Here is a 21610-nt window from a genome sequence, read left to right on the forward strand (position 1 = left end):
TTTTTTGTATTTTTAGTAGAGATGAGGTTTCATCATGTTGGCCAGGCTGGTCTCGAACTCCTGGCCTCAGGTGATCTCACCTCAGCTTCCCAAAGTGCTGGGATTACAGGTGTGAGGCACTGTGCCCACCCAAAAATGGCATAGGATTCATACGTTGAATTCAGTTGAGCCACAAGAATAAATGTCTAGGTAAGTTGCAAGCAGAAACTTCCGCCTAGCTCTCACACCTGGTTGTGCAGGAAACTGAACAAAAGGACGTTGCTGGTGTGGAAATTGGAGCTAGACTGTGGAAGGAGTGTTTCCAGGTGCAGTGGGAACAGAGCCCCTGCCTAGGGGTCTGCCATGTGATGTCATTTGATTGACCTGATTTCAGTTACTCCCTGGGTAGACTCGCAAGCACTGCCACTTGTACACATGGTGACTTGTGCCCGAGAGTTAGTCCCAAGCTGCCGCTGGCCTGCCTGGCGCCATGGAGGGCCTCACACCTGAGCTCTTACCTAGCCCGTGCTGCCTCTCCACAAGGAAGCCCTCCTGGATGCCCAGGGAACAAGGCCACTTCACTCTGGGGCTGAAGGACCACCCTGGAGGAATCCCAGGGAGGCCTCGCTCTCCCTCCTGTGAACACCCCCTTCAGTCATCAAAGGCCAACACCTATAGTTATATGGCTGGGGCCTCAGTCCCGCTATTCCAGGGAAAGCCCCGTGAGCCTTCCAGATGAGCACAGAAATTCAGGCCTGCCAACCCCTGACCCAGTTTATAGATGAGGACACTGAGGCCCGAGAGGTCAAGTGACTCTAGAGATAGGATTGGTTGGGCCTGAAGTGGCAACCTCACTCCCCCTCCTCCCAGCTTGTAGCAGGCTCCACACAGTTCCCCAAGAGCTGGGACTGGCACCCGGTGCACTTGACCGTGATTTAGGTGGTACATGCACTGACAGGGTGTCCTTTCTTACTTGTCTCTGGTCCTGAGCATGGAAGGAGAAAGGTTCAGCTGGGTGCTAAGAGGCTCAAGGCCTCTCACTTGCTGTCATTTCCAACATGACAGCTGGTGTTACCTGGTTTTGAGAAGGGAGGTCAGCAGAAGATGATAGTTTGGGATCCAATGAGAGGGGAAGTGACACAAGACACGTTTTGATTCCTGCTCTACCTGACCTTAGCTCATTGCCATGGGGGTGGGCGGCACGGCTGACACGGAGCAGCTGCCCCGCCCCCCACCTGTCCCCACTCAACACATTTGCCACATGGGGAGAAGCAGATTCTGGGCACACCATTCCCCAAGAAAGTGTCCTATGCCACCTGGCCCTGTGCTGCCCGGGAGGAGGGGTCCTGGAGAGGAAGAGGAGGAAAGCAGAGAAGGCCCCTTCCTACCCGGGCACCATGCCCTTCCGCCACCCTCTTCTAGCTGACCAAAGACTCCTCTCCTACTCCTCCTACACGGACGGCTCTCTTCCTCCCGGCTCGATCCTGGTCCTGGCCCCATCTACCTTTTACTTCCCAAGGCTTGGGGGACAGAGGGAAGGCACGGGCACAGATCTGCAGGCTCTGTATGTGGCTGGGGTGGGGGAGAAGGGGAGATCAGGCCACTGAGGACGCCTCCAGTTCCCAGGCATCTGGAGTCTCCCATGGTTCCCCCTACAGTAACAAGTCCCCTTTTACAGCAGTGGAACCCAAGGCTAGAGAGGCACCTCCAGCACTCTGGGCTGCCCAGAGAAAGCTGGCCTGCGTGGGTGAGAGCACGGTTATGCCCGAAACTGCTCTGGAATGAGTGGCTCATTGGGGTGGGGGGATTTTTTGGTGATTCAAAGAACTGACCAAGGGGCCAGGGCCCAGGAAGCAGATGCAAGGCGGGGTGGATTTGGCCAAAGCACCTTGTACTGACTGTGTGGGGTCCACGCCCCTCCCCCAGCCTGCTCTGTCCCTGCCTTAGAGAGAAGGGGAGGGCCTCTCCCAGGCTATGCCAGGAATGTGGCCTGCAGTAGCAGGGGCAGGGGGAAAGGGCAGCCTGCTGCCCAGAGGGTGGGCGGAAGGGTGCGGTGCCTGGGTAGGCGAGGGCCTTCCCTGCTTTCCTCCTTCTCCTCCCCAGGACCTCCCCTTCTGAGCAGCACAGAGCCAGGTATCATAGGACACTTTCTTGGGGAATAGTGTACCCAGAATCTGCTTTTCCCCAGGGTGGCAAATGTGAGGGTGGGGGGAGAGGGTGGGGTAGCTGCTTGGTGTCAGCCGAGCTGCCCACCCCATCAGCCATGAGCTAAGGCAGTTGTTTAAAGAAATGTCCCCCCAAAGCCAGGTCACATGGCTCCAGGGCAGCTTTCTGAGCAGAGAGGCGGAGGATGTGCTTTCAGGCAGTTGGGCCGAGGGCGGGGAGTGGGCTGAGGAGCCCCGACAGAATCAGGGCCTATTGTCTGCACCCTCGTCACCGGCCAGCCAGGCTCAGGCCTCACATCCCCTGTCCTTCTCTTCATGAGCCTTAATTCTGCGAGGTGGGGCTGATGATGACCTCCTTTGACAGATGACAAGGCAGGGTCAGGTGTTCGGCCATGCACTGTGGCAGGGTCTGGACTGAGTGCCCCGTTCACAGCACAGGCTTGACCAGGAGGCCTCCTGGCAGCCAGATCAGACCCCCACAGCTGTGACTTCCCAGCATAGATGCTGTGAGGAAGCCCAATGGCGTCAGTGGGAACGGCGAGGTGGGCTCCTGGTGGCTTTGCTGCACTGGCTGCAAAGTCCTGTGCAGTCTAACTGGGACAAGCTTAAGTCCACAGAGGCGGCTCTGATCACTTGCCTCCTCCCCCGGAGGCCTATGACCATCCTGTCACCCAGGGGATGTGAGGCCAGGGAGGTGGCCTCAGACTCATCCCACGAGGATTTAGGCAGCTGAGAGTGGATAGGGAGCAAAGATGCCAGAGACACAGGGAGGGAGGAAAGACAGCTTGAGCACTGGCAGAGAGCAGGCATGATCTCTGCCCTTAGGGCTGACGGCCAGCAAAAGGGGCCTGCCCAGGGGCCCCACCCCAAAGCCAGGTAGGGTGGTCTTTCCCTGGCAGCACACTTTCTGATATCCCGTAGTACACTCCACCAGATCCTGCAGGTAATACCACTAACCATAAGATGCAGGGCTGCAATCCCGGCACCTCGGGAGGCCAAGGTAGAAGGATCACTGAGGCTGGGAGTTTGAGACCAGCCTGGGCAACAGGGCAGGACCCTATCTCTACAAAAAATTTTAAGAAAATTAGCCAGGCATGGTGGTATGCGCCTGTAGTCCCAGCTACTTAGGAAGCTGAGGTGGGAGGATGGCTTGAGCCTGGGAAGTTGAGGCCGCAGTGAGCTGTAATCTTGCCACCATACTCCAGCCTGGGTGACAGTGAGACCCTGTCTCTAAAAAAATTAAAAAGGTGGAGGGAATGGCCTTCTCCATCACTGGAGCGCTGTGTGGCATCTCTTACCTCCCAGCCTTCCCTGCCCACTCTTCTCCCAGGGTGTCCTCTAAGACCCATGGAAGCAGAGGGCACTGCCCAGCCCACTGGCCTGCTTTGCTGATCCAGATGCTATTTCCCTTCGTCCTCAGTGACTATCTGGAGGCCCTAAATGATAAAACACTATGGCCAACATCAACAGCATTGCCAGCCCCTGAGGACCCTCGTGTCAGGGTGGTGTGTGTTCTGTCTGGCAGGGGGTGGGACAAGGAGTTTGGGGAGCTGACTGCTGACATGCCTGCTGGATGGGCCTATCTGTCTCTTGAAGGAAGCGGGTGATCACACCCATTGACCGGCCCCAGGGAGCTGGAAGGAAGCCGGTTATGCCGGCATACGGCTTAGCCCGAGGGAGGATGGGGAAGAGGGCGTGGCTGGCTTGCGAGACACAGCTGGTATCTGCTCAGCCTCCTCCCTCCCTCTGCCAACCCCTCTCCTAGTCATCGGCCTCAGGGTCTTATTCACGGTCAGCTGTCAGGGTGGAAGGGTTCTAGGACCCGGGGAGGGCAGGGGGCTGCATCTGGGCTGCTGGTGTGCCCAGAAGTGACTTCGGGCGGGAGATTTAAGCTCTTCCACATCAGTTAGATCAGGATAATTATAATCCTTATCCCTATTGTCAGCAGGATTAAACCAGATAACAGATAATACATTTAAAGCAGCGGGCACACGGTGAGGGCTCAGTACAAGAGGTATGAATTCAGGGCTAACTCCGCTGCTGAGTGTCTGGGCAGGGAACTTCCGCAACCCCCTCAAATCACACCCGACCTCTCCACTCCCCCAAAGGGAGGCTGGTCCCCAGCGCGGGAAGGGTGGAGAGGGCTTCCAAGGGAGGGCTCTGAAAAGGACATGGTGAAGTGGCAAAAAGAGGCTGTGGGACTGAGGGGACAGGTATGTCCAGGAGCTGAGGGTGGCGGGCAGCTCTGGCCACGTCACCTGGCTGTGTTCCAGAAACAGGGAGGGATGTGGAAGATGAGAACCCACAGCCTGGTCTGTCGTCCCATAATGAAGCCTGGGTCCTGCCTGGCTGGGCCACTGAAGGGATGATTTAGAAACTGTTCTGGTAAAATTCCATGCAGAACCTGAAAGTCAGACCATCCCTCACGTCTGAGCAGGGCGGGGCACCAGGGTTTGCTTCCTAGCCGTTCTCACTCTTTCCAGATCCTTCTACCTCTGCCCCGGCTCTCCTCACTCTTCCCAGCATGGCCCACTCTGTCCCCAGCTTCTAGAGCTGAGAAACAGGGCCCTGGGAGCGCAGGACTCCAGTCTCTGCAGCACTCACAGCACTGAGCTTAGATGCAAAGCCAGAAGGGTTAACCCCATCAAACCCTCAGGCCCCGGGGGGCAGGTGTGCAAACCCACCTAGGCCTGGGACCCTCGGCTGAGACAGAGCTGCCACCTTTGTGGCCTCTCTCCCAGCTCCTCCACGTACCGACCCAAAAGACCCACTCCAGCCCCCCTGCCTGGGTCAGCAGCAGATGGAGGGCTCAGGCTGGAGTGCTGGCACCCCAGCATCTCTGTTCCCGCTAACGGAGTGGGATCACCCATGAGGTCAACGAGACAGGGGCCACACCCTTTTTTGGAAAGTCAAAAGTGAAAAGAAAAAAAAAAGCAAAAAAGCACCCTCCACCCTCCAGGGAAGCCCCGCTCCCTGTGCTGATTTTCCGGGGTGCTAAGGGCAGTTCCCATGCACACCCAGGTATGTGGGGGCTCCATCCAGAGTGGCCTCCACATCCTCCTGCGGCCCAGCCCCAGCACAGGGACACAGAAGGAAGGGGAGGAAGAGAGGGTGTGGGGAGAGAATGAGAGAGGTGGGGAGGTGAGTCGGGCTGCCTGGTTGGCGGGCCCAGAGCCAAGCAGGGAGCTGGCCGTGGGGGACGAGGGGCCCCTCCTCCCCTTGGGTGTGGCCTTGGTGGCAGCACAGGTGACTGTGGCACAGCCCAGGTTAATCCTCCCCTCCCTCCTGCAGTGACTGCCTGGGATGGGGTGGGGGGGGAGGGCAGGGGGGTCAGCCACTCCACCCTGATGGCTGCCACGTTTGTTCAGTCCTGGCTAGCTCTTTGCAGAATTCAAGCCCTAAGCCACGCTCGCAGATGGTGCCCCAAGGGCCTCTCTCTGCAGCTTCTTCTGATACCATCCTCTGGCCACTCTCGCCTGAGCTGGGACACGCTGCAGCCCACCTCTGGTGCTCTCATCATTTCTCAAACCCTCCCTGTTCCTCTCCGAACTCCTCGTGTTCCAGGCTCAAGTCCTGACCCTGCCAGCGCCAAGGGCCCAAGCTCAGGGTTGAGGCTTGGAAACCACATCCCAGCCCACCGGCTGCACGGCCAGGCAGCCTTTCCTCGGGCTAGCCTCTGTCTTCCTCTGCATTTTGCACCTCTCGGGAAAGGACGTGGCACAGAATAACTTCTCCGCCTGTGGATGGATCCCCAAGGCGTCTGTGCCGTGGGCGGATGAGGCGGTCATGATCTCATGTGACAGGAGGCATCTCTGTGTTCCCGGGGTCAGGGCCAAGGGGGCCCAGCAGACGGTCAGCTTTGTGGGATCCCCACCCCCACTCTGCTCGCCTGTGTTCCTTGGGCACGCGCCCCATGCCACCTCCTGGAGTAATAACTGTTTATGGCTGTGGTGGGTAGAGGTTACTGTCCCTTTCACCAGGCTGTGGGCTCCTGCAAGGAGGGGCCTGTCCCGTTTGTTTCTGTGCCTTCGAGGCCCGGCCTAGGCAAAGGGCACACAGGGTAGGGGTTTATGGACATGCATATTTGTGTCTGTTCCTAAGAAGGAATAAAACAGCACCATGCCCAGTTCCCTCCAGGTCACCCCAGGCAACGCTGCTTCTTCCCTGCTGCTGAGTGACACTCCTTTTCTGCCGTGACCACCTAGCTCCTCCTGGGCTCACCTCACAGTCTATGGGGTCTGCTCAGCCACAGCAAGGCATTGGCCTATTGATGCCAAAAGAGATTTATTCTAAGACTCAGGTACCTCTGGCTCCTCCCAAACATGGAGGATGGCTTCAGCGCTGTCTCCTGCCTGCACTCAGCAGGCTCCTGTGCCCTGCACTGGCCAGTGACCCTTCCAGATGATCGTAGGTGCCAGGGGCAGCTCTACCTTGTGCCCTGGTCAAAGTGGGCATGTCTGGGCCTGCCAACCCCATCATGGCCCTTCTTAGCTTCAGGGGTCCTGGTGGGAGAGTTCTTCTTCTCCAGGGGCGTCTGGGATCTGGTGCCATGCTGAGACCTTGTCTGCTATTTTTCTGAACTTTCCGCCAACGAGGCATCCTCACGCCCCTGCCTGAGTTTGCTACCCCAGGTCCTGCCAGTGCGCTGTGTATACCTGCCTCCCCTTCCCTTTCTCTTCTGGGCACACATCATGCCCACCCCCACTTTTGGCTCCCACACCCTCTCCCTCTTCTTACCCCTGCCAGCCCCAGTTATCACCCAACTCGGTCCTATGCCAAGTACCTTGTCAGAATCCACAACTTTGAACCGTGGTTCTACAGCAGGATCTGTCTTCTGAGTTTCCTCAAAGGCTACAGCCTCATTCTCCATGGAGCCCTAGAAAGAGAAGATACAAGAGGATTATATACAGCAGGTGGGGGAAGAGGACAGAGCCCCAAGCTCCCCCAGGAAGAGGCAGCCAGGAGTGGTGAGAGCCCCGTGGGTGGGGCAGGGTGGTGGAGATCAAGGACACTGGGTACTTCTGAAAGCAGAGAGACCCTGATGTGGGCTTTATTATTCTCTGTATTTTACATCTCTCTTAAAAATTAATTTCTGGCTAGGCGCGGTGGCTCACGCCTGTAATCCCAGCACTTTGGGAGCCTGAGGCGGGTAGATTACCTGAGGTCAGGAGTTCGAGACCAGCCTGGCTAACATGGTGAAACCCCGTCTCTACTAAAAATACAAAAAAATTAGCCAGGTTTGGTGGCACACACCTGTAATCCCAGCTACTCAGGAGGCTGAGGCAGGAGAATCACTTGAACGTGGGAGGCAGAGGTTGCAATGAGCTGAGATTGCACCACTGCACTCCAGCCTGGGTGACAGAGTGAGACTCCATCTCAAATAATAATAATTGTTATTATTTCTACATAAACAAAAGAGGCAGAAAGATCTAGGAGAGGAAGTGAGCTAGTGGAGAGACTGCAGGGAAAGGAGCGTGCTTAGTGGGACTCCCCCAGGAAAGGAGTCCCTGCCAGTCCTCCTTCAGGTCCCTGGCAGGGACCTGGCAAAGGGAGTCCCGGGGTAGCGCCCAGGGCACCTGATGGGGCTCAAGGGTCCACACTGGTGAGTCACAGGCTGTGGCTTCTAGGGCCACATGCCCACAAGAAAGAAAGGCAGCAGGGAACGAGAGAGGCTGTCCCTGCAGCAGTGCCTGGTGCCAGTCAGTCAGCAGCCACACATGGGATGGGATTGGCAGAGTAGTGCCCAAGTGGACTCAAGGTTAAATCAAACTTGCAAAGAGGTAAGGTCAGAGGGAAATGGGATGTGCTAGGAAAAACACACAGCCCCAGCCAGCTCTGACGTCATGCAGGGTGAGGCCAGAGCGAGCAGGCTGGCACGTAAGTGAAACCCACGTTGTCCTACAGGAGGGGCGGGGAGAGTGCTTGCCTGCTCTGTGTCCTTGTGACTGAAGGAAACCATGGTGCTGGTGGTCATGGACAGGAGCTGGGAGGCTGGGCATTGGCAAGTGGCCAAGAGGCTACTGTCATGACTTGTACATTTCATTTCCAAATGGACCCAAGAGAACCTGATGGTGACAGTGACTGTTTTGGCATTTTATGGGAAAACCCACATGTAACCCAAGTAAAAGTCGGCTTTTGCGGTCCTATCTTGGTCTGTGTCTTAGCATATTTAGTCTGTATCACCAAGCTAATCCCTGACATTTTTTTGTTTATTTTTTGACACAGGCTCTTGCTCTGCCACTCAGGCTGGAGTGCAATGGCCCACAGCTACCTCTGTCTCCTGGGCCTAAGCCATCCTCCCACCTCAGCCTCCCAAGTAGCTGGGACTGCAGGCGAACATGACCATGCTCGGCTAGTTTTTGTATTTTTAATAGAGTTGGAGTTTTGCCATATTGCCCAGACTGGTCTTGACCTCAGGTGATCCACCCACTTTCGCCTCCCAAAGTGCTGGGTGAGCCACCATGCTGGGCCAACACCTGATTTAAAAAATTTATGTGTGTGTGTGTGTGTGTGTGTGTATAAATATCTCATGCTCTCTTGAGGACAAAGAAAAGTGGATTTTACAGCACATCATACAAGGAAATACCCTAAATAGCCAATATAAATGTCCTTCTGATTCCCATGACAGCAGCTCAATAATCCTTCCAATTCCGTTTAACATCAAAATACCCCAGGGTGTGCCGTCCCCACACCTCACCACCCTGCCCCAGTGAGCCACTGACTTCCTTCCTCCTGGGTGGCTTTCTCCAGGTCACTCAAGTGCTTCCTTAAGTAGGGCGGCTGGCTCCTCTGTACCCACAATCCCACTCATCGCAACCCCATCTGCCTCTCCTAGCAAAACTCAAGGCTCATCTTAGCAGGGAAGAGCTTACCATGCCTAGTACTATTAATGTTTTTGTTTATGCTACACTTTTCAGACGTCTGAGGGTGGAAGGCACAGATCTGTTTTGGGAACATCCACCTAAACCACCACCGGAAGCAGAAGAGAGGGCGTCTGTCTCATCATCTACCGCTCTGAATGCAAAGCCCTCATGTATCCAACCCCCGCTTGCAGTCCTTGGAAAAGCCCCTTCACGTTCAGCCAACTGCCTCCGGCCTTCCATGTGTCACTCCCGCTCCCTCTAGGGCTGCATGGGCCTCTTCTCTTTCACCTGAGGGGCCTGTACATATTTGAGAACAGCCCCTACTCCCAGTCCCTGCCGTCTGTTTTCCCCAGGACTCTCTTAGGACACAGTGGAGTCCCGAAGCACGCTAGTTGGCCCATGTTCCTGGCCCAAGGCAAGGTGTGATGGGACCAGCGCAGAACCCAGCAGGGCTTGTGCCTCTGTCTTCCATAACACCCTGTTCCTAATCATGGCAACTGAGCAGCCGCGTGTGTGTGTGTGTGTGTGTGTGTGTGTGTGTGTAAATATCTCATGCTCTCTTGAGGACAAAGAAAAGTGGATTTTACAGCACATCATACAATATTTGAGAACAGCCCCTACTCCCAGTCCCTGCCGTCTGTTTTCCCCAGGACTCTCTTAGGACACAGTGGAGTCCCGAAGCACGCTGGTTGGCCCATGTTCCTCCCTTTTGGCAAGCACACTACGCAGCTCATTCATGCAGCCTATGGCCACTGGATGCTTTTTTTTTTTGAGACAGTATCACTCTCTCACTCAGGCTGGAGTGCAGTGGCATGATCTTGGTTCACTGCAGTCTTGACCTCCTGGGCTCATGAGCCTCCCACCTCAGCCTCCTGAGTAGCTGGTACTAGAGTCACCATGTGTCACCATGTCAGGCTAATTTTTGTATTTTTTTTTCTTTTTTTGGAGACAGGGTTTTACTGTATTGCCCAGGCTGGTCTTGAACTCCTGAGCTCAAATGATCTGCCCGCCTCAGCCTCCCAACGTGGTGGGATTACAGGCGTGAGCCACCACGCCTCGCCTGGACGCTTTCTTTATGGACTGCTGCTGTTGGCAGTCATGGAGAGCTGGCAAGGTCTCAAAGGTGATCTGGGCCTGCAGACCTGTTCCCTGGAGTGCCCCAGAAGACATGTAATGGAGACTGGGATGATGGACGGGAGAGCAGGAGGCAGTGGAAAACCAGGAAAGCCTGGGAAATGAGATCAGGAAGGGGAATTTCCAGGGGTCTGCAGGGGCTGGTGTCCTGGTACAGTATCACTGTGACCCAGTTCTTCCCTCCCAAGGATCTCACCCATATCCACTGTTCTCATTCACTCATTCACTGACACACACATCCGAGCATCCACAATGCAGCAGAAGCGGCAGCTCCCAAGACGCTCCAGCGTCCCTCTCTCTCTGACATTAGCCTTGCTCCTTGTCCCCAGAGGAATGTTTCCAGCTTCCCACACATAGTCTGACCAAAGGCCCTACTGTCACCTCGGCCACATCCTTCCTGAAAGCCAGCATGGGGGTGGCCTCTGCACACCAGTTTATCTTTGCCTTCCATGTGTTTACAGTTTTCTCCCTAGATGTCTAAGCTCCTCTCTTGTAATGCACTTGGATTAACCTTATTTTTTCTTTCTAGCCAGAAGGAATGACTCGTTATTTTCTAAGCATGCCTTACATTTTCCTTCTTAAATGTCGCCTTGTCCAGAATGAGGACAAAAGCTGGCATTTCATGAGTGTTTATTATATGCTCAGCCCTCTAATCTTCCTAACAACTGCATGAAGTAGGCACACTGATTATTCCCATTCGACAGATAAAAAGACCAGCCCATGGGGCAGTCCCACAGTTAGTGAGAGGTCGAGCCAGCAGTGCCACTTCAGAATATTCTCTTTACCGCCACCATCTTCTTCTTCTTCTTCTTTTTTTTTGAGACAGAGTCTTGCTCTGTCGTCCAGGCTGGAGTGCAGCAGTACGATCTCAGCTCACCGCAACCTCCACCTCCTGGGTTCAAGCAATTCTCCTGCCTCAGCCTCCTGAGTAGCTGGGACTGCAGGCGCGCACCACCACATCAGGCTAATTTTTGTATTTTTTGCAGAGATGAGGTTTCGCTATGTTGCTCAGGCTGTTCTTGAACTCCCATACTCAAGCGATTCGCCTGCCTTGGCCTCCCAAAATGCTGAGATTACAGGCATGAGCCACTGCATCTGGCCTATTTCCCAACTTTTAAAAAGTCATATTTTCCATCTATGATTTTTACTTGGTTGGTATTTATAATTTTTTGCCTCCCGTTGTTTTTGAATGTTGGGATAATCATCTTTTTTTGTCCAGTGGTGTGATAGGTTCCAACAGGCAGGGACCTTGTGGATTTCTGTTTCGGTTTCTCCCTGTGCCTAGCATGGGTCTTGCAAATACTGGATGCTCCACCCACATTTCCCCAGCAGGTCGCATTTCAATGCTGGGTCTCTGCAAGCAGCGGTGGACTCCTGAGACTCCTGTGGTGTGATGGCCTGGCTATGGGGGGCGAAGCCCTGAGGCTCTGCAGGGCTCACACTCCTTGGAGGTGTGAAACAAATGGAGTGGTCATGTGTGCCCCACCCCCCTCTGCTGCCACGTGGTGGGGAAATACAGCTCTCTGCCTTCGGGGGCAGGGAAATACGGCTCCCTACCTGAGGGGGTAGGCCAGGACACAAAACAGGCATCTTGCACTCTGGGCTAGATAGGGCAGTGCCCAGATAAAAGGATCAAAATTCCAACAATCTAGACCACAGATTCTCAGTGCCCTTTGGCTGAGTACACAGGACAGGCATGAGCAGAACGAAAAGTATATAAGACTGATACAAAATTGGCAGCGTTTTCTTTTGCCAAATAAAAATATTTCAAGGCCAGGCACCGCAGCTGATGCCTGCAATCCCAGCACTTTGGGAGGCTGAGGTGGGAAGATTGCTTAAGGCCAGGAGTTTGAGACCCATCCTGGGCAACAAAGCAAGACTCTGTCTCCAAAAAAAAAAAAAAAAAAAAAAAAAAAAAAAAAAAAAAAAGCTAGGTGTGGTGGTAGTGTGTGCCTGTAGTCCTAGCTACTCAGGAGGCTGAAGGAGGAGGATCATTTGAGCTCAGGAAGTTGAGGCTACAGTGAGCTATGATTGTGCCACTGCACTCCAGCATGGGCAACACAGTGAGACCCTATCTCAATTTTTTTTTAAATTTACCATCAGCAACATTTCATAAACAAAAGGAAAATTTTTCAGTACTAAATATATAGGAAATACATGTTTTCAGAATAAAAGGCAGTTCTTTTCAAGGAAGGCAGCTGACAACTTTATACTGACATTCCCAAAAAAGGTTCTATTTTATTATTTTTAATTTTTTTTTCTTTTCATAGAGATGGGGTCTCACTATGCTGCCCAGTCTGGTCTTGAACTCCCGGGCTCAAATGATCTTCCTGCCTCTGCCTCCCAAAGTGCTATGATTATAGGTGTGAGCCACTATGTCTGGTCTCTATTTTAAAATATTTATTGGCCGGGCCTGGTGGCTTACGCCTGTAATTCCAGCACTTTGGGAGGCTGAGGTGGGCGGATCATGAGGTTAGGAGTTCAAGGTCAGCCTGACCAATATGCTGAAACCCCGTCTCTACCAAAAATACAAAAATTAGCCAGGCATGGTGGCACAAGCCTGTAGTCCCAGCTACTTGGGAGGCTGAGGCAGAAGAATCACTTGAGCCTGGGAGTCGGAGATTGCAGTGAGCCAAGATCACACCACTGCACTCCACCCTGGCAACAGAGGGGGACTCCATCTCAAAAAAAATTTTATATATTAATGCAGAACAATTACAACAACATTCTGTTTTTACAAGGATTAATTGTACATAATCGTTGTTTTGGCTCAGGGTGGTTGATTATCTGTAACAGGAAGTAAATCAAATGTTCGCTACGTCCTGGTTCTAAGGTTCTACTCCAAAAATCACAAAAATCTAGTTTCTTAGAGAGATGCTGGCTAAAAACAGAAACAGCATTTTGAAAGCTTTTTCATTCAACTGGAAGTATCCTGAGTGACGTGAGGAAAGTGGAGGAGTCCCTGCTCCATGGCGTTCTGTCCTGCTCCTGAGAGCCCAAGGGAAGGGGACGGGTCATGCGTGGAGTGGCTCCATCCCCAGCACAGAGGGACCAGGGATTCTCTCCCCAGAATTCCTCTGAATCATGGACCAGTGCCAGCCAAGGGCTGGAAGAGGGGCTACCCTCTCTAGGGAGGCTGAGGGAACGAGGGGCAAAGGGAAAAGGAGTGGACATGGCCTCTTCCTAACCTCCTTCCTGATTCTGCTCTAGGGTCCCGGGGCCACCCAAGGGAGTAATGTCAGGACTGATACACTTTTGGCAAATAAACCTCAGACTGACCAAATAAGCAAGGTGCTTTCTGGGTGGCTTCATCGGGACCACACCCCTCCTTGGCAGAAGCCCAGGCTCTTATCACAAGATGGGAAACACCTCCAACATGGGAGGAGACTCCAAGGAAAAGCAGAGCCGGTGTCACGCGGTGTCAGTAGCGGGAATGCTCCTAGGTACAGGGACACGTCCTCCAGTGCCTTGTTCACTGATTCATTTTCTCAAGTGTAGTTGTGAGATCCCAGGTCTAGAAACTCTCCCTCCACACAGCCAAGACAAAGACCCTCCTGAAGAAGATCTCCCTTTCCCACCTGGGGGACGCCAGGACTCCAGGAACTGAGTCCCGCCACGAGCGGCTGCTCCGCCGCATGCCACACACGCTGATCTGGACCACCTTTTCCAGACTCCCGCCCAGTGTTGATTTTATAGTTGAGCCACCTCACCCTTGAATTCCACAGACAAACACCATCCATGAATCAGAAGTGTGTAAAGGTCATTCCTAGGATCTAGGGTACAACCCCAGCTTTAAAAGGCTTTTAGAAAAGGTTTCTTGGAAACTTCCACATTCATGATTTAAAAGGCTCTGCTGGTCCCAGAAGCAAGCCAAAGGGTGGTTTTTAAACACTTTAAAAACCAAAAAGTGCCCCACATGAAGATACGTGTGGCTTCTTTTTTCTAGTATTTGGAAATTATTCTAGATAATGCCTTTTTTTTTCTTTTTTCTGAGACAGGATCTTACTCCGTCACCCAGGCTGGAGTGCAGTGGCATGATCTCAGCTCACAGCAGCCTCAACCTCCCAGGTTCAAGCAATTCTCACAACTCAGCCTCCCAAAAAGCTGGGATTACGGTATTCACTGCTATGCCCGGCTCATTTTAAAATTTTTTGAAGAGATGGGGTCTCGCTCTGTTGCTCCAGTTGCTCTTGAACTCCCATATTCAAGAGATCCTCCCAACTCAGCCTCCCTAATAGCTGAGACTATTGGTGTGCACCACCATGTCCAGCGAATTTTTTATTTTTGTAGAGATGGGATCTTGCTCTTTTCCAGGCTGGTCTCACACTCCTGAGCTCAAGCAATCTGCTCACCTTAGCCTCCCAAAGTTCTGGGATTACAGGTCTGAGCCACTGTGCCTGGCTGGTGATGCCTTTGAATGGAGCAGGTTTCAGTATTTGGTAAGGGAAGAGAAGAATTTTGTGGTTACACTAACAATGGCTTTCATAGGAGTGACTGGCACAAGTGTGGATGAGTGTGGCTTGATGGGGGTGTTGAACCCATCTTTGTCAGGTGACAGCTTTCTTGTACCCTTAGGGGGACGAGAATGTCCTAGGGCAACAGCCTGGTGCTGAGGACGGAAACCCTCATCGCGGTCCCTCCTGGCCTCTCTGCCTTGGGAAGGCAGGTAGGAGAGATAGCTAGACACTCTTGTGTTCAGGCCCAGGGCTGTTGAGTGGCGAGGGAGCATCTGGTTCTCCTGATGCCACATTTACCTGTTGATTGTCTCCTGAACTAGCCTGTAAGCTCCTCACGGTAGAGACCCCACTCAGTCCTGCTCACTGTTTACTCCCCAGTCCCTGGCACAGGCTTGGCCCGCCAGTACCTGATGAGTGATCCATTAGCGAGCAGGTGGGTGGCCTGGTGGATTCCGAGAGCCCAGGCCTGGAGAGGCCACCAATTCGTGGGGAGGGCAGGCAGGAAGAGAGCCTTCCACAGCCCACGTCTACTTGGAGAGAGAAGGTCGGGCGCAAGCAATGGCCGCGGTACTCTGCCAAGGATACGGGGTTGGCAGGCATTGCGTATTCCCAGCCAAGAGCCACTGGATGTACTGGGCAATGGAGGGCAGGGAGGGCACTTCAACCTCCTTAGATCCTTCCAGCCACAGTCCAAGTCCACACAAGAGAGAAGCCTTTGAGACAGCAGTCCCAACCCTCACAGCCCCCAGCACACGCCAATTCCTGGCTCATCACCAAGCATTATTTTCTCTCTGGTCAGCCCAAGCCACAAGGACAATATCAATGTCACTGTCACTGGATTTTATTTTATTTTTCTTTGAGACAGAGTCTTGCTCTGTAGCCCCAGCTGGAATGCAGTGGCTCCATCTCGTCTCACTGCAGCCTCCGCCTCCTCGGTTCAAGTGATTCTCCTGCCTCAGCCTCCTGAGTGGGTGGGACTACAGGCATGCACTACCATTCCCAGCTAATTTTTTGTATTTTTAGTAGAGATGGGGTTTCACCATGTTGCCCAGGCTGGTCTTGAACTCCTGAGCTTAGGCGATCTGCCCACCTTGGGATTACAGGTATGAGCCACAGTGCATGACTTGTCACTGCATCTTCATATCAGGGAGGCCGCAGGGAATGAAGCAGACTGCAGTGAAGTAGAAGGGCCATGCCGTGTTCTAAGAGGGCAGCCCCGATTTAGGACCAAGTCACAGGAGGATGGGGACCAAGGGGTGTCAGACCTTCTGATTTCTACTCTCCTCTCCTCTTTTCTTTTCTGACAGCGTCTTACTCTGTTGCCCAGGCTGGAATGCAGTGGTGTGATCATAGCTTGCTGCAGCCTTGAACTTCTGGGCTCAATTTTTCTTATTATTTTTGGTAGAAAATGGCATCTCGTTATGTGGCCCAGCTTAGTCTCGATCTCCTAGCCTCGAACTCCTGGCCTCAAGTGATGCTCCTACCTTGGTTTCCTTTTTTTGTTTTCTTTTTGAGACAGAGTCTCACTCTGTCACCCAGGCTGGAGTGCAATGGCGTGATCTTGGCTCACTGCAACTTCCACCTCCTGGGTTCAAGCGATTCTCTTGCCTCAGCCTCCTGAGTAGCTGGGATTATAGGCATGGGCCACCATGCCCAGCTAATTTTTGTATTTTTTTTTCAGTAGAGATGGGGTTTCACCAAATTGGTCAGGCTGGTCTTGAACTCCTAACCTCATGATCCACCTGCCTCGACCTCCCAAAGTGCTGAGATTACAGGGGTGAGCCACCACACCCAGCCATAATTTAGCTTCCTAAGGTGCTGGGATTACAGGCATCAGCCACTGTGCCTGGCCCTAATTTCCATGAAAAGCTGGAAAAATACATTTTTTATGTAAAATCTCCAGATTTTAAAATTTGACTTGCATTTAAAACAAATGATGCAGGCCAGACCCACAGGTATGAATATAAACGTGGCCCCTGGTATGCCCAGTTTGAAACTCCCGGGCAAGCTGCAGGCCTCCTGCTCCACGGGATGCCCTGTCCACAGGGAAGGATGAGCAGGATAGACGATGAGAAGGACAGACGAGAGCAGGGATTTTGTTCTCCCTGACAATTGCCAGAACAGGGAATTCCAGGGGGGAGCCTGGGCTGCACCCACATGGCGCAGGCTGCAGTGCTGGTGGTGCCAAGGCCCAGGTGGGGTTGGAGGCAGGCAGGCACTCCAGAGGGACCTGAGCCCCAAGCAAGGTCCGATGAAGGGCAACCTTGGGCGGGGACTGGTTTCTAGAGGAAGCACTGGGTCAGGGAGCAGAAGTGGGGATTGGACCTGGTTTTTCCTACTTCTCCTCCCCTTATATCTAGAAAGGTGACAAAAATTGGCCAGGCATGATGGCTCACGCCTATTATCCCAGCACTTTGGGAGGCCGAGGCAGGTGGATCACCTGAGATCAGGAGTTTGACACCAGTCTGGGCAACAAGACAAAACCTCATCTCTACTAAAAATACAAAAATTAGCCGAGCATGGTGGCAGGCGCCTGTAATCTCAGCTACTTGGGAGGCTGAGGCATGAGAATTGTTTGAACTTGGGAGGTGGAGGTTGCAGTGAGCTGAGGTCATGCCACTGCACTCTTGCCTCGGTGACAGAGCAAGAGTCCATCTCAAAATAGTAATAAACGAATAAATAAGAAAGGTGACAAAATCTGTGAGGGCTAAGGAATCACAGCAGAGACTCAGGCCACACACCAGGGACGTTACCTCCAGGCTCTCGCTTCCCAGTGTAGAGGCTGTGGATTGTACCAGTCCCCTCAAAGATCTCTATGCTGAAGTCCTGACCCCCAGTTCCTCAGAAAGTGACCTTGGTAAACAGGCTCGTTGCAGATGTAATTAGTTAAGATGAGGACATTACAGGGCTTTATAAAAAGTGATGTGGACACAGACACACGCCGTGTGAAGACGGAGGGAGAGATGGGAGTTATACCTCTCCAGACCAAGGATTGTCAAGAGCGGCCGGCAGCCCCAGCAGCTTGGAGGGAGGCCCCGAACACACTGTCCCTCAACGTCCTCAGAAGGAACCAACCCCGCCAACACCTTCATCTGAGACTTCCGGCCTCCAGAGCTGTGAGATAATACATTTCTGTTGTTCAACCACCCAGTTTGTGACAGTTTGTTACTGAAACCTAGGAAACCTTTAACAAGGCCTGAATCAGTTTCACCTGGATCAGGACTAACCACCAAAGGTGAGGGACTCCAACCAGGAGAGGGGACAGCCGAGGGAGGCATACGAGGACCTGTGGAGCCAGGAGTCCACTCCTCATCCCACGCTGGCGACGCGGCAGAAACCAGGCTCTTGTCAGCACAGCCTTACCACCCGGCCTCCAGGGGCAGCCCACACAGATGGCCCCGGGGAGATAGGCACTCAAGTAGGTCTGCTCCTAGCCCACTGCTGCCTGTCTGTAGCCAGGGTGGCCTTGTTCCCCTTCTTTAGGGCCTGAGAGGTCACTTCCCAGCTTCCCCACAAGGAAATGCTGCGTGTGGGGACAGTGAAACAAACCGACACCCTCTTCAGTGCAAACCTTGTTCTATTCTGCATTTCCCCGCCCTCCAGGTGGCAGCTGGGACAGCCCTGCAACCTCCACCACAAGTGCCTTGACTACGGCGCACATGTGGTGGCATCTCACTGGGACGGACACAACTTTCCCTGAGAGATTGGCAGGAGGCATTCCACACATGGGGGAAACTGAGGCACAGACAGCCCGAATGACTTATTCAGGATCTTTTAAGTGATTGCTGGAGGGGCGGGGGAGCAGACACCAGCCCACTACCAGGGCTGTCCCTGGGAAGGTTTCTCATGCACCCTCCTTTCTCCCCTCCTGGAGGACTCCCTGGGAGGTCCCCAAGTCCCCAGCTTCCTCCAGAGTCCCAGACCCTGTGCTCCTGAGAGAGGGTTTGCTTGGACGGTGCACGGGGGAGAGAACAGAGAAGAACAACAGAAAGTCTGCGCTCTGCACCACAAACAAACAAGTCCACCACAGAGGCAGCGTGAAAGGAGGCAGTGTGCGGCAGGCGGGGGCTGGGCGCGGGGGCGCCCGCATAAAGGCATGTTGTTCGGGAAAGCCGGGGCTGGGCACCGAGGGACGGACAGATGGCCTTTTATCCCACAGCCTGGGTTTTGCCTGAAAACCCTTTTTCTGAAAGGGGACAGTCTCCTTGAGCCCTTGGTCCAGCTGCCCCTACCCCGTGCAGGCCCAGGGGAAAGGTGGGGGGTCCAGGTGTCGCAGCACGCCTGGGTGGCATGTGGCCCCTGGCAGCTAGGAAAGGGCAGGCCCCAGAGGGAGATGATGGTGCCAAGGCTGTGAGAGCTGCATCTGTATCTGCAGCAAGACTCTTTCCCGGGGAGGAAGCTTTTGTGTTAACAAGCCCATGTCTGCGGCCCCCCAGGGAGCATTCCCCTCAGAGCGAGTTGTTTTTGGTAAAAGCTTTTGGCTGAAATGAAGGCAGTGGATCCATTTGCACCCGTCCTTAATAAACTGCCCTCTGCCTTGCTAGATCCAAACCAGGAGTCAGGGCTGAGCTCTAGATGCCTACGGCGGCCTGGCAAGTGACAAGCTTCAGAACCCCTGAGGCCCACCCACCCCTCGCCCTCCTCATAGTCATTGCACAGCGATGGGCTCTGCAGGTCACCGTCCCAGTATTCACGGTAGCAAGAGGAAAGGAGGAAAGAAAACAAGGAGGAAACCGGTGCCTGGGCTGTGACCAACTCTCCAGCGCAGGTGTGGGGAGAAGGAAAAGGACAGTCCTGGGCTCTGGGGCTTTGACTGTGTTCACCATGGACCCAGCATTGCTTCTACTCATGAAATGAGCCCCCTCTGATGCCACAGCCAGCAACCTCGACACCAGATGCAGAAGGCAGCACAGGTGGGCAGGCAACCCAGGTCGTTGGAAAAGGGGCCAGTGGTTTGTAAAAATGAAATTACTGCTGGGAACTTGCTAGGGTACCTGTGGGTTTTCAAGCCACTAACTCCATTTTTTACCAAATGTTGCCACTGAATGTTGGCAGCCACTGGGATCCTCAGCCCTCCAGCCTTTAACCTCAGATTAGGGCAAACTTTCCAGGAATGTAGAGTCAAGGAGACACGTGGGTTTTTCCAGTGAATGCCTGACTTAGGGATCTGGAGAGGCCCCCAGGGAAACTCTCCGTGCTGGGAGCACAGCTGGAGGGGGCATGGCCTGGGCTTGGTCTGGGTAAACAAGAGGGACTTTTGGAGGCTTCCCATCTGGGTCCTTCCTTACAAAATCCTGCCTCTTGCTGCAGGGGTAAAATGGGAGGATCTGAGTTTCAACTCTAATGGGCAGCATCAACAGCCTTCAGGACATGAGTTCCTTAAAATGTGTCCTTTTGCAGACTTACTGAGATCACTCTGGACTGTAGTCTCTCAAGACTTAGACCTCAAGCCACCTTAGGTAAGTTTATAGGATGTGCTATTCACAAGGAAAATATGCATACGGCACCTAAAATATATTATCTCCTCACTGACCCAAGTGGCGTAATAAAGCAGATTTCAGATCTATTGCATAACACTCCAATCTAGGAATTATCCTGTATTTTGCTATTTTTAAAAGGAGAATCAAGACTATTGATTTACCAACAACCTCATATGCCATTATTCCAGAAACAATATTTCTAAATATGTTTAGAATATTTCTAAATTTTATAATAATTATTATTTTTTGGAGAGAGTCTAGCTTTGTCACCAGGCTGGAGGACAGTGGCGCGATCTCGGCTCACTGAAACCTCCACCTCTGGGTTCAAGCGATTCTCCTGCCTCAGCCTCCTGAGTAGCTGGGACTACACGCACGTGCCACCATGCCCAGCTAATTTTTGTATTTGAGTAGAGACAGGATTTCATTGTGTTGGCCAGGATGGTCTTGATCTCCTGACCTCATGATCCGCCCACATCAGCCTCCCAAAGTGCTGGGATTACAGGTATGAGCCACTGTGCCTGGCCATAATCTGATAATTTAAGAAAGAAAAATATTGTTGTTCTTGCCACTGTTTATAAAATGGCAAATGATTATACTGTGAAAAACAGTACTAGTCACTGAACTGTCTTATTAAAAAACCCCAAACACCACCACCACCACCCTGCCTCATGACCCTTACTTCTTTTTGCTGATTCACGCAATTGCCCCTCCCCATGCCCGGCCATGCAACCTCCTCCCCTCCGCAGTTAAGGATGTTTATGCTTAGAAAGATTGGCTGACTTGGCATGGTATGTTCTAGAAGAGAAGTCCATTGGATTCAGGCCTATGTCCTCTTTTTCACTCTTTGTTGTGTGTGTGTGTGTGTGTGTGTGTGTAAGAGACAGGGTCTCGCTCTGTCAGCAGGCTGGAGTGCAGCGGCGCAATCATGGCTCACTGCAGCCTCAGCTTTGAGTTCCTGGGCTCAAGTGATCCTTCCCCCTCAGCCTCCTGAGTAGTTAGGAGTATGAGCACATGCCACAGTGGCTGTCTAATCTATTAAGTTGTGTTTTTAGAGATGGGGTCATGCTATGTTACCTAGTCTGGTCTCAAACTCCTGGCCTCAAGGGATCCTTCCACCTCAGCCTCCCACAGTGCTGGGATTACAGGCATGAGCCACTGTGCCTGGTCCCACCGCACATTCCTTTTTGTTTGTTTTTTGAGACAGAGTCTTGCTCTGCCACCAGGCTGGAGTACAGTGGTGCGATCTCAGCTCACTGCAACCTCCGCCTCCCAGGTTCAAGTGATTCTCCTGCCTCAGCCTCCCAAGTAGCTGTGATAACAGGCACACGCTGCCATGCCCAGCTGAGTTCCATATTTTTAGTAGAGATAGGGGTTTCACCATGTTGCCCATTCTGGTCTTAAACTCCTGATCTCAGGTGACCCACCCACCTCTGCCTCCCAAAGTGTTGGGATTACAGAGTTGAGCCACCGCCCTGGCCCCGTCAAACATTTCTTAAATTAGCAATGTATACACAGTGAGTCCTGGAACTCAT

The 21610-nt window shown here is 53.1% G+C and overlaps 1 protein-coding gene across 1 annotated transcript in view; it reads right to left on the reverse strand.

Annotated features, from left to right (window-relative positions):
• Window positions 1-21610, reverse strand: part of FA2H (fatty acid 2-hydroxylase) — a 67458-nt gene that overhangs the window by 21744 nt on the left and 24104 nt on the right. Inside the window, exon 2 of the mRNA XM_017530562.2 lies at window positions 6928-7020. Coding sequence (XP_017386051.1) covers window positions 6928-7020 — 93 coding nt within the window. The remainder of the gene's footprint in view (window positions 1-6927; window positions 7021-21610) is intronic.

This window comes from Cebus imitator, unplaced genomic scaffold, assembly GCF_001604975.1.
Source record: "Cebus imitator isolate Cc_AM_T3 unplaced genomic scaffold, Cebus_imitator-1.0 Scaffold66, whole genome shotgun sequence".
In the NCBI taxonomy this organism is placed as follows: Eukaryota; Metazoa; Chordata; class Mammalia; order Primates; family Cebidae; genus Cebus; species Cebus imitator.